This window comes from Myotis lucifugus, unplaced genomic scaffold (assembly GCF_000147115.1).
Source record: "Myotis lucifugus unplaced genomic scaffold, Myoluc2.0 scaffold_421, whole genome shotgun sequence".
Classification (NCBI taxonomy): Eukaryota; Metazoa; Chordata; class Mammalia; order Chiroptera; family Vespertilionidae; genus Myotis; species Myotis lucifugus.
This window is the reverse complement of record NW_005871469.1, coordinates 696,662-708,436: the sequence shown is the minus strand read 5'-3', so window position 1 is coordinate 708,436 and position 11,775 is coordinate 696,662. Positions and strand designations below refer to the sequence as shown.

Below are 11,775 nucleotides of genomic sequence, written 5' to 3'. Positions count from 1 at the left end.
ACCTCTTCTGATGGCCCTATACCACGGTCACTCCCTATTATATGACCTGTGTTTATTTGCCTCTTATCAAATATTAGCTGAAAGTATGCTGCTTATTCATGTCTCTTATCCATCCTCTCCTTGCCTGGAATGTCGACTCCCTGAGAAAGGGGCTGGGTCTGTCCTGTTCACCACGGTAACCTCAGCACCCAGGGCAGTGCCTGCCCCATGGTACTTGCTCAGTAAATATTTGTGGAATGAATGAATGGATGGATGGATGGATGGATGGATAATTCTATCCACAAGTCTTCACATTGAAGCTTCACTCTGAGCTCCAAACTGAGATCAAACACATCACAATACTAATCTTGAGATCTCACCTCCTCCTCTTACCTGAAGTCTAACCTCACCACCCACTCCGACCTCTTCCCCTCCCAGGAAAAAGAATGCTGGTCAGCTTTTGAGGTACATCCTTGCAAGGAGGTAGCGGGTGAGAGCTGGAGAAGAGGGAGCTCAGGGAACCGAGGCTGCAATCACTGGAAGGAAGGTGCTCTGACAGGAAGCACTGCCCACCCTCCCCTCGGGAAAGCGGAGAGGGTCCCATTATAAAGTCTACAGAGAGGGCACGCAGGGCAATCTCTCAACCCGAGTAAAAAATGCGTGTGCCTTTAAGAGGAGAACGCATCCATAAAAAAAGATGACAGAGCCAGGTGGGTGGAACAAGAAAGGACCGGCCCCTTCCGGTTACATAATCTCAACAAGATGGCGGCGCCCAGGGCGGTAGGTCTCGGGGTTCCTAGAACCCCCAAATTGAAGTCCGCTCGGCTGCCTCTGCCTTCAGGGCCTCTGCCGGCGCCCAGGCAGCGAGGGGCGCGGGGCAGCAGGAGGACCCCGGCCAGGCCTCGCGCTGGCAGTGGAGACGGGGCTGCTGGGGGCCCGGAAGGACGCTGTGGGTCGCAGGCTGCTGGGGAGCTTCAGCGAGAAGAGGGGGCGGGGACTGGCTGAAAGAAACCAATAAAGGAGCAGAGAATGCGTTCCGATGGGCGCACCCAGCCAATCAGAGGCAGGGATGTGGGACGATGGGCCGGCGAGATTGGGTCTTGTGCCTTGGCCGGTAGCTCAGTGGATAAAGTAGCGCGTTTCCCCACCCACCGAAGGGTCGCGGGTTCGGTTCTCACAGGGGCGCGAATCTGGGTTGCTGGCTCGATACCCTGAGGGAGGCAACCAGTCTCTACCTCCCTTCCACTCTTTCTAAAACAATGGGGGGAAATATCCTCGGGTGAGGATTAACAAACAAAAAAAAGAGAGTGAAAGGAAAGGGGTTTGGAAGGGTAGGACTCCACAGAAAGCCAGTAAGGGAAACTTAGGACAGTTAGGAATTTTGATGGAAAACCAAAGGGATGTTGATGGGATGGGGGAACCAAGTGGTAAATTTGGGTGTTCCAAGGAAAATACGTTGGGGGATTAAGGGGAAATTTTTCAGTATTTGTGGAGAAAATTTGGAAAGAATTGGGTAAAAGCGGCAATGAAGTTAGAGAAAATTAAAATAAGAGGTTGGGAGCTTATGAGGAATTTTGAGGGAAAATAAAGATTTGGGCAAGTTTTGGGGGGAAATGAGAAGTTGGTTAAAGCAAAAAGAAAAATTGGGGGCAGGCTAAGAGAAGACTTTGAAGAGAAGTTGAAGGAAGACTTTGAGGGTGGTTTGGAAACAAACTAAACAAATTAAGATTATATTTGGGGGAAAGAATTTGGTTATTCAGGAATACTCCAGGGAAAATTGGGTAAAATTAAGGGAAGAAATTGTGGGAAATTAACAGGTCAGATAATGGAGGTTTTGAGAGAAAATAAGCATTTGAGGGGGAAATAGAGAATTTGGGAAAACCAAGAATGTTTGGTTAAATCAGAGACTATTTAGGGTTAAGAGGAAGAACTTGGGGAAAACATGGAGGGAAATCTGGGAGTCCAAAATGCGGAATTTGGAGATTCTGAAAGAATTTAGTGAATCAGGAACATTGTGTGTGGGGGGGCGGGGGGGGTGTTCATAAACCAAGAACAGAACAGAGGGGTGCAGCTCGGTCTCACAGGAGGCTCTCCAGGCTCAGCCTCTCCTCTCTTCCTCCCCAGTCCCTGCACCTGGTGGCCCCCATATGGAATTTGGGTACCAGCGGTATCCGTGGTCTGAGCAGTGCAGTGACCCCAGAGGGCAATCAGAGGAAGGGAAGGATGCTGCTCCAATTCCTGACTGACCGCTTCTATGATGTGGAGGCCTTGAGGGGGTACCTGTTCCAAAAGCAGGTGTCAAAGGTGCACAAGGAAAATCGGTGAGAACCCCTGGCCTGCAAGACCCTACTGCTCTGCCTCACTGGTCAGAATCCAGACCCTGCCCTTGCCACTCCTAGGTGGTCCTGTGGCTTCCAGTACTAGCCATGCCGACTTCTGTCTTCATCTATGGCTCATACCCTTTCCAAGGACTCCAGTTCATGTAGGCAACTTGCTGCCCATCATCTCCTCTTGGTCTAGCCGGCTCCTCAGACCTAACGTGGTTAACAACAAACGCTTGATTTCCCCCTAAAAGGTCTGCTTACCTCCAAGCCTTCCCCATCCCAGTAAACAGCACCACTGCCCACCCCGTTGTTCAGGCCAAATTCTAAGGAGTCATCTGATTCCTCTGTTTCTCTGCCCTCTACATCCAGTCGGTCAGTAAAATACTAGAATATCTCAAATTTGACCAGTTCTCACCTCCTTCACTGTTTGTAGCCAGAGCAGAGACTCTTCATTTTATGGTTGGGTTACTGCAGTAATCTAGCTGGTCACTGTTTGCCCCTACAGTCTATTTATAGGTTACAAAGCAGCCAAAGGACTTTTTAGAAAGTAAAATAGAGAACATTACCATTTTGCTTGAAACCCTGAAATGGTTTCCAATTGCAACTAGAATGAAAGCCAAACTCGAAAGCCCAAAACCTGGTACCTACTGAGCTTTGAGATGCCTACCAGGGACTCTTCGCCCCTGCAACATGGTGTCTTTATTGCTGTTTGTTCAGCTGTCCTAATTTGAGCTGCTGGGCCTTGCACTAGCTGTTCCCTTGGCCTGGCAGCCTCATGCCTTGACCTCTGCATTCCTTCCTGCCGCTCAGATCTCTGCACAAGTTTCACCACCTCCAAGAAGCATTTCTTATCAGCCAAACTACATTAGCCTTCTCCATCCCCACCCCTGACCCAAGCCACTCCTAGTCAGTCCCTGTGTTCTACTTTCCTCCTGGAATTGATACTGCCTGCAACTCGCTCTCCTGGTTTATTACTGCTTCTCCCTGTAAATTAACTTCAGAAGGGCAGGGACAGTTATCTGCCTTGGTCACCACTGCCCCCCTGTGCCCAGCATTTAATAGGCACTCAGTAAATATTTGCAGCCTGACTCTGTGTGCCCGTCCGTCCTGATACTGTGGACTCTGACCGTGTCAGCAGCACGGGCATGGTGAGGGGTGCAGTGCTCCCAGGCCTCACCCTCAGCTACTGTTCTCTCGGCAGATCCTCCACCGGCATCAAGAAACGATACGGGCCATACATCGCAGGAGCCTATTTTGTCCTGAAGCAGGGAGGAGCAGTCAAGTATGACAGCAAAGGTGTCAAAACGGGGGTGGGGGAGGCCAACGATGGGCTCTCTAAGCCTCAGGCTCTTCAGTCAGGCAGGCTTCCCCGTGAGTGTCCCGTCCCCGTCCCCCCCCCGCCCCTGCCTCTGCCCCTACTGGCTTGGGGCTTGGGGCTTGGTCCCAAGCTTCCATTTTGTCATTTGTAACATGGAATGGTAGTTGTAGCTAACCTATAAACACATTTTGCAATGTAAATGCATGGCACATGTGTTCAATAAACACTAGTTTCTTTTCTCTCCTCTTCCTTCTTCCTCCTCCAACCTTTGGGAGATTCCCCCCACCACCTTTTTTTTTTTTTTGTAATATATTTTAATGATTTTTTTACAGAGAGGAAGGAAGAGGGAGTTAGAAACATCAATGAGAGAGAAACATCGATCAGCTGCCTCCTGCACACTCCCTACTGGGATGTGCCCGCAACCAAGGTACATGCCCTTGACCGGAATCAAACCTGGGACCCTTCAGTCCCCAGGCCGACGCTCTATCCAGTTGAGCCAAACCGGTTAGGGCCCTTTTCTTTTCTTCTTGCTTGAAAAGCAAAATTCATGTAGGCTTTATCTACTTCTCATCGTTCTAATTAAAATTTTTACTTGGTTTGTGCATTTCCCCCAACACCTTCCTTAGAAATGGTTTACGTATCTGAAAATGTCTCAACTTTTGCCCATCTAGAAAGGTTCTTACATTGTAGCTCTTTTATGTTATCAGTAATGTCTCCAGCCCTCAGCTTCTAGGTACATAAAACTGGCCAAACATTCCATATTTGATAGGATCATCATGGGATCCAATGAGACCAGACGTGTATACCCCTTAGAACAAGAGCAGACACAGTACCATCATTGTATTATACGGGCTGGGTAGTGGTCTCAGGAGGCTGGAGGCTTGGGGATAAGTGGGGTACCCACCTGGAACCTCCTTTCCAGATTCCAGGGCAAAGAGTGGATTCGGTCCACTGAGCATGGCTACTCCCCTCTCCAGTTGTTGAGTTTCCAGGCGGTACCTATAGAGGCGGTGGATGCCAGTGACTGTGCCATCAACTACGAAGGCCTGGACAACCTCTGTGAGTGGGGTGGGTGGGGTAGAGATGGGCGGGGCTCTGCATTTTCCCTTTGGTGGTGGGCTCCAGAGGGGTTCTCAGTGCCTTCTGCCCTCTCCCTCCTGCAGTGGCCCTGAAGGAGCTGCAATCCCTGTTGCTGCAGCGCTGTCCCCATGTGGATGACTGGTGTCTCAGCCGCCTCCATCAGCTGGCCAGTTCATTGCAGGAGCTCTCGCTGGCTGGTTGCCCCCGAATCTCCGAAAGGGGCCTCGCCTGCCTCCACCACCTCCAGTAAGACCTCAGCTCAGCCGACCCCCCCCAACGCCCCCCCTCCCCCGAGCCAGGACAGGGGCTCCCACCCAGCTCACATATGGGAAAGTGGGGAGGGAGCAGTGTCAGGCAGTTCCCTGTCTCCCTGCCTCCATGACAAACCTAGTGTCTGTGGTGGGTAAGCACAGATGAGCAGTGGCAGTGAGTCTCTGGGGGGAATTAAAGGATTCCCTAGTTTTTCTTTTGGTTTTAATGAAAACTCCATGACATTTACACTGTTGTAGAACCATAGGAGCCAGAGGTGTCTATTTGTAATTAACACAGTGGATTTGTGGATTTGGGCATTCTCTAGACAGTTAAAGATGTTTATTTTAAGAAGCTAGGGGTTGAATGGGGGCCATTGCACCCCCTCCATACACTCTCTCACAGATGCTGTCCTTATGCGGGCCTTTCCCCTTCTTGCTTCCTCAGGAACCTCCGCAGGCTGGACATCTCAGACCTCCCTGCTGTGTCCAACCCAGGCCTCACTCAGATCTTGGTGGAGGAGATGCTGCCCAGGTGTGAGGTTCTGGGGGCTGAGTGGGCCCGGGGCCTGAAGTTGGGGCCGGAACAGCAGTCTCGGGACACAGCCAGCCCCATCCCTGCCTAGTCACAGCCCCCTCCCCATCCAGGTGGATCTCAGCCGGGCTGTGTTGAGTCTCTGACAGTTCTACTTCTGGCTTCCAGTTGGGTGCACTCATTGTGGGGGTTGGGGTGGGACGAGGGATGTGGCACTGGCAGGTCAGGGGAAGGAGAGCATGTGGTCCCCACCTCATGGACTGGCTACACTCTGGACTGAAGATCACAGCTCCTGTCATCCTGTCAGGCAGCCCTTCCCACACACTTCTAGTTCTAGTAACTTCCTGCCTGGCCAGGCCTGGGGCAGGTAAGGACTCTCGGCTGCAAGTAACCCCAGGGAGCTGCATTCTCTCTTGTGGCCTCCTCTTTGCCCACTATTGTGTGGAGACTTCTCAAATTAACCTCATTTAGGTGTGCTGTTTCCCTACTGATATAGGGGGTGCTCCTGGCATTCCAAAGGGATGGTTGTTCCATGTGGGACTAGTCAGCTCACCACAGGGTACAGCATCCCTTGCCCACGCTCACTAAATACCAATAGCATCCCAAGTCCTATGGTGTTCCGGCTTATTGATTGTCTTAGCTGCAGATTCAACTTTTTATCTGCACTGTGAAAACTGATCTGGGACTTTGAAATATTTTGCCTTTGTTAACTGGCGTAAGCCTTGTCAGTAGGAGGCGCTCGAGAGACTTTGCAGGAAGCAAGGCTATTGCTTCCTGGTTCCTGTTCAGGTGTGCAGGCTCCTGCCTCGCTAGCTCTCTGGTGGCTTCTCCATTGGGGGGGGGGGGGGGGGGGGGGGGGGGGGGTAAGCAGCCTCCCCTGAAACCCCACCCTGCCCCACCTGGCAGTTTCCTAGAGGCATACTTTCACTGGGCTACCTCCTGGGAATGACTCCACCACACCCCAGAGGTGATTTCCAGTAAATTCCAAGGCACCTTACCAGTGAATCCTGCGTCACTTCAATTCGGTGTTGAAGTCAATAATTATATTAAACGTTCCCTGTTCAGATTACTGGGGTTTTTTCCCCTTTCCTGGTTGGCTCCAAACTGGTACAGCACTGGTATGCAGAGTGTTCCAGGAGATAGGCTCACAGAGATGGACTGAAGTCCGTGGCACGCAGTCAGTCAGGCCGTCACGGGTTTATTGTGATGAGGTGCAGCTGAAGCACGAGCCTCAGGAGCCCCTCTGGCTGCAACGCCTGACTGCTGTGGCAGTGATGACTATTCTAAAGATAGGCATTGGGCAGACTCTCTGCAGTGCCCTTGAGTGCCTACAGACAGACAAGGACGAGCTCGGGTCTGCCCCCTCAGCTCAAACCACTCTGAGGACTGAGCACTTCTGTGACAGCCCCCTAGTTAGTTCTCGTAGCTACAGGGCTGACAGTACTGAGAATACGACACAGCATTTAAGTCTGCAGGTTGATGATGGTTGAATTCCAGTCTCCTCATGTGAAAGTGAGGGTGCTGACTGGTAAACAGTGAGATCTTGAAATTTCGAATGCGGTTGTCTGGTTGGACCAGAAGAAACACGATCTTGAAACCCCACCTCACTCTGAGCCTCCTTCGCAGCATCTGAGGAGACCACCAGTCTTCCTGTGCTTGAAACCCCCGGGATGTAATGGGGAAGAAGCCTTGAGAGTGTCCCTTCTCAAGAGTCATCACAAGCACCTGCTGTCACTACACCCATAAATACCCGGGGCCAAATCTCAGCAAGCCCCAGGGGCCAGGTGCTCACTATGACCCAGGAGCAACAGCTTACACACTAAAGTACTTGTACAGTCAGAACCTGGGGGACCCATGCAGGAGTGGATTCTAAGGGTGTAACAGTGAGGGTGGGCAAGTCACTGGTACAAGGGTACTTACTGGAGATTCTGAATTTAGTGGGTTAGCTTGTGCAGCTGGGGGTGGTTCTAACAGCTGTCTTGGTTGGGTGACTTGGACTTGGATTCAACACTGGCCTACAGTTAATGAGGCAAAGAAGTCAGAAGGGATCCAAAGGCTTAGGGAGGCAGGGATGTTGGGTTGATCATGGTTGACCTGCACTTCTACCTGCTGGCCTCCGCCACACACCCCCCACCCCTCCCCCCAGCTCTGTTCCATAGAAGGCACCTCTTGACACTCAACTTTCCCTGTTCCCATTGCTGTGCTTTCCCTCCTGATTGGACCCAGATTGATGCACAAAGCAATAAAAATTGTATCCTCCGAGATTTCCAAAAACACTCCCAGAAGGGATAGTGTCTCCCCTGTGGAGAACCTCTGCACCCCCTGGGAATAGCTAGCTGAGCCAGGAGAGCTCAGGGGGCTTGGACCCCTCTCTCCAAGCCCTGGGGGAGAGCTTTAGACCCCCACCAGGGGTGCTGAGGCCCCTGACCCCAGCCCCTGGTTGTCATTTCCCACTCTAGCTTTTATTCCATTAATATTCCCCACTTCCTCCACACTGCCTTCCTCCAGCTGGTCCCATGGGCTCCATTATTCAAACTTAGGGGGAGGAAATCAGCACTGGACAGATAATCCACTGCTGTGGCTAACAGACAGGGTCCCTGAGACAGTCCTCCCAAACCCCAAGTGGAGTGAAGGGGGTCAGGCCAGGCTTAGTCCTAACCCAGGTTCCAGGAGGTCTGGGATGAGGAGGCCCCACCTGCTACCCTCCCCAGACAGCTGCTGCAGCCCCAACAGCAGAATCCTCGGGAGGGCATCCGGTGTAAACAGGCAGACAACCCCTCCTGTCCCTGGGGGCCGGATGTGAGTGTTCTGTGTCCCTGTGCAGCTATGGGCAGGACTGGAGTGGGGGCCGGGTAGGAATAGGTTCCCACCCTGCTAGTCAGGCAGCCAGGCTCCAAAGAGGATGAAGGTGCAGGGTTGGCTCAGCTTGAAGGCTTCCTGTGCCCCCCACCCTCTAATGCCCTCTAGTTTGTCTCCACCTGCAGCTGCCCTTTCTCCTTCCATCTGGTTCTCTCCTGCTCCTCCCCGGCTCCCTTCTCAGCCTCTCCCTGGGCCTGGCTCTGTTTGCAGACTCCCTCCTCTGATTCCATTTGAGTCCCTCCACCTGCCTCTAAATCTTCCCCTTTACCCTCCCCCCTCAGGGGCTTCCTGGCCACCCCTTATCTCTGGCTCACTGTCTCCATTTCTCTCATCCTCACACACCTCTCTCTTTCTCTCTCTCCGGTGCTCTCCTCTTTGCATTCTTGAGTCTCTGTCTCCTGTCTCTTCTCCCTGCCTCCTCATGAGGTCTCCCTAGCTGTCTGTCCTCACCAGCCCCCTTCCCCATTCCACCCGGACTCTGGGCAGAACGCCACCCCCCTCTCTAGCAGGCTGACCCTTTCCCTCTCAGCACATTCTCTGCCACCTCCTCCTTCCACCAATCATTAGCCCCTCGCCTCCAGTTTTGCAACTTTGGGACTGTGCCTGTCTCTGAGCCATTCCAACACCACCCAGCCCAGGTTCAGGCCTAGCTCTCAGTCTCACCCTCCCTCAGATTCTCCCAGGCCCCTGGTTCTCCTGTCCCAGGCCTCACCAGGTGCTCCAATCTCTGCAGCAATCCCCTCTGCTTCACCAAAAACCAGCCCCAACAAGCCAGAGCCCCATCTCTCAGGTCGGCCTCCTGCCCTCCCCCTCTCCCCTGCCTCCCTCAGCCCCGCCCCGGCCCCTCCCAGCCCTTGGGGCCCTCCCAGCTGCCTGCTCCCCTCCCGCCCCACCCCTCTGGTTGGGCTGGGCTGGGCTGGGCTGGGCTGAAGAACAATGACACACGAAGAAAGAAGACTCAGCCCCTGCAGGACCTGGGCAAAAGGGAGGGCCTGACCAGAGGCCCGGGGTGCCGGAGCTGGACCCAGAGGTAAAGAGGGCTCCCCAGTCCCTGGGGTGGGGGCAGTTGGAGCGAGGGAGTTTGGGTTTCTGTGACGCTGGAAGGAGCTGACCCCAGGGATCCTGATTCCGGAATGGAACAAGCTGTGGAAGGGATTGAGCTGAGAGGGGAAAGAGTGGGTGTTGGAATGGGATTGGAGCAGTGATTCCAGGTTCAGGAATAGGGGCTGGTTTAGGGTCTGGGACTAAGGCCATTACTGGGTTGGTGGGAACTATGAAGGCTCATCCTGCACTCCAAAGGCCTCTGTGGCTCCTTTGCAGCTCCCACCGCGGCCATCCCTTCCCGGGGCTGGGTCATGCGCTGCCCCAAGTGCCTTCTCTGCCTGTCAGCACTGCTCACGCTCCTGGGCCTCAAAGTGTACATCGAGTGGACATCGGAGTCTCGGCTGAGCAAGGTCTATCTGGGACCCCAGGGCACCCTGCCAGGCCCCTCGCCAGCCAGTCCTGAGCCCACCCTGCCAGCTAACCTCTCGGCCCGTCTGGGCCAAACTGGCCCACTGCCCTTGGCTTACTGGAACCAGCAGCAGAGGCGGCTGGGGGCCCTGCCCAGTGGAAACAGCACTGAGGAGGGAGACTGCCGGGCTTGGGGGGCTGCCGCGGCTGCTGAAATCCCCGATTTCACCTCCTACCCTGAGGACCTCCGCCGCTTCTTGCTGTCAGCAGCCTGCCGGAGCTTCCCTCAGTGGCTGCCTGGAGGTGGCCGTGGCCAAGTGCCCAGCTGTGCGGAAACCAATATCCCCTACCTGCTGCTGGCTGTCAAGTCGGAACCAGGGCGATTTGCTGAACGACAGGCCGTGAGGGAGACCTGGGGTGGTCCCGCTCCTGGAATCCGCCTGCTCTTCCTGCTGGGGTCCCCAGTAGGTGAGGGGGGTCCTGACCTAGGCCCTCTGGTGGCCTGGGAGAGCCACCGCTACAGTGATCTGCTGCTCTGGGACTTCCTGGACGTTCCCTTCAATGAGACACTTAAGGACCTGCTGCTACTGTCCTGGCTGAGCCACCACTGCGCTGGTGTGAGCTTCATCTTGCAAGCTCAGGATGATGCCTTTGTGCACACTCCTGCCCTGCTGGACTACCTGCGGGCCCTGCCACCCAGCTGGGCCCGAGGCCTCTACCTGGGTGAGGTCTTTTCCCAGGCCAAGCCCCTCCGGAAGCCTGGAGGACCTTTCTACGTGCCCATGTCCTTCTTTGAAGGTGACTACCCGGCCTATGCCAGCGGGGGTGGCTACATCATCGCTGGGCGCCTGGCACCCTGGCTGTTGCAGGCAGCAGCCCGTGTGGCACCGTTCCCCTTCAACGATGTCTACATTGGCCTGTGCTTCCGTGCTCTTGGCCTAGCGCCCAGGGCCCACATAGGCTTCCTCACAGCCTGGCCAGCGGACCGCAGGGCTGACCCCTGCGTTCTCCGTGACCTGCTGCTGGTGCGACCCATCAGACCCCAGGAGAGCCTTTGGCTCTGGAAACACCTGCAGGACCCTCAGCTCCATTGCTGAGCCTCAGTGGGGTTGGGAGGGGAGGGCCAGCCTGGCCTGGGCCAGGGCCTCAGTGCCTGCCCCTTGCTCAGCCTCTCTGTGAGGAGGTCCTAGAATCACGACTGCTTGAGCCCCTCCTGGGCTGGCCCAGGCTATGGGACCGGGCAGCAGGAGGCAGAGGACTGTTTTTGTCTACTTTTTGTTTTTGAAAAATACGAACACCCCACTCTGAGGCTTAGAGTTGTCTTTGTGCCTATGGGGCCCTGGGAACTTTATAAGAGCAGAGCTCAGCCACCCATACCCTGCACACCCTGACCTTTACACTAGACACCCTCCCCACCCCTACTGGACAGGGCCAGCTCCAACAGCCTCCTGGTCACCTTGCTGGACACCAAGTTTGCCTCACTCCATGGGAGAGCAGGAGTCCAACTCTGGAACACCCCACCCCACCCTGTCTGCTGAAGCTGGCCCTCCACCTTGTGAAAGTTTCCAGGGAAGTAGATACCTCAACGGCCTTGGCCTTATCCATCTAACTCAGTGGTTCCCAACGTAGGGCACGTGCCCCACAGGGGGCAATTTGATTTTTAAGGGGGCAATTTGAGAATGAGTTATTAACAGTAAATGTTTTGCATCTTTATGATTCTAGGAGCCTCATATACAGTATATAAGTACATACTGTGACATATTTATGCATTTCAGTTCTCGTTTTGAAACTTTGCTATTTTTTCATATCACTTCATATTATTTTTTTTAACAATTTCTTAGTGATTTCTTCCTCAGTACTTCAATTGTCCTTTCATTCTTTTATTTTTCTCTTTTATGGATGCCATGTTCTTTGGGAGCTTGTTTAGACCAAGTTAATAGCCTTTTAGGCTTCCTCCACGTGAATAGGAGCTCACTTTTT

General features: G+C 53.9%; 2 protein-coding genes across 3 annotated transcripts; both read left to right on the top strand.

Annotated features, from left to right (window-relative positions):
* The first annotated feature begins 715 nt into the window (after nt 1-715).
* Nucleotides 716-6,553, top strand: DMAC2 (distal membrane arm assembly complex 2). 2 transcript variants are annotated; one of them, XM_006102643.3, is made up of 6 exons: nt 716-759; nt 2,104-2,300; nt 3,505-3,585; nt 4,544-4,680; nt 4,785-4,947; nt 5,398-6,553. In XM_006102643.3, the coding sequence occupies exons 1-6, from the start codon at nt 742-744 to the stop codon at nt 5,573-5,575; spliced, it is 774 nt and encodes a 257-aa protein (XP_006102705.1). In that variant the 5' UTR covers nt 716-741; the 3' UTR covers nt 5,576-6,553. The 2 variants fall into 2 exon arrangements, with proteins under 2 accessions (XP_006102705.1, XP_006102706.1); XM_006102644.3 differs by lacking the exon at nt 3,505-3,585.
* A 2,688-nt stretch (nt 6,554-9,241) lies between these two features.
* On the top strand, nt 9,242-11,106 carry B3GNT8 (UDP-GlcNAc:betaGal beta-1,3-N-acetylglucosaminyltransferase 8). Its single transcript, XM_006102642.3, has 2 exons — nt 9,242-9,373; nt 9,664-11,106. Exon 2 carries the CDS (start codon nt 9,699-9,701, stop codon nt 10,890-10,892), a length of 1,194 nt encoding a protein of 397 aa, XP_006102704.1. The 5' UTR covers nt 9,242-9,373; nt 9,664-9,698; the 3' UTR covers nt 10,893-11,106.
* Nucleotides 11,107-11,775: the final 669 nt, after the last annotated feature.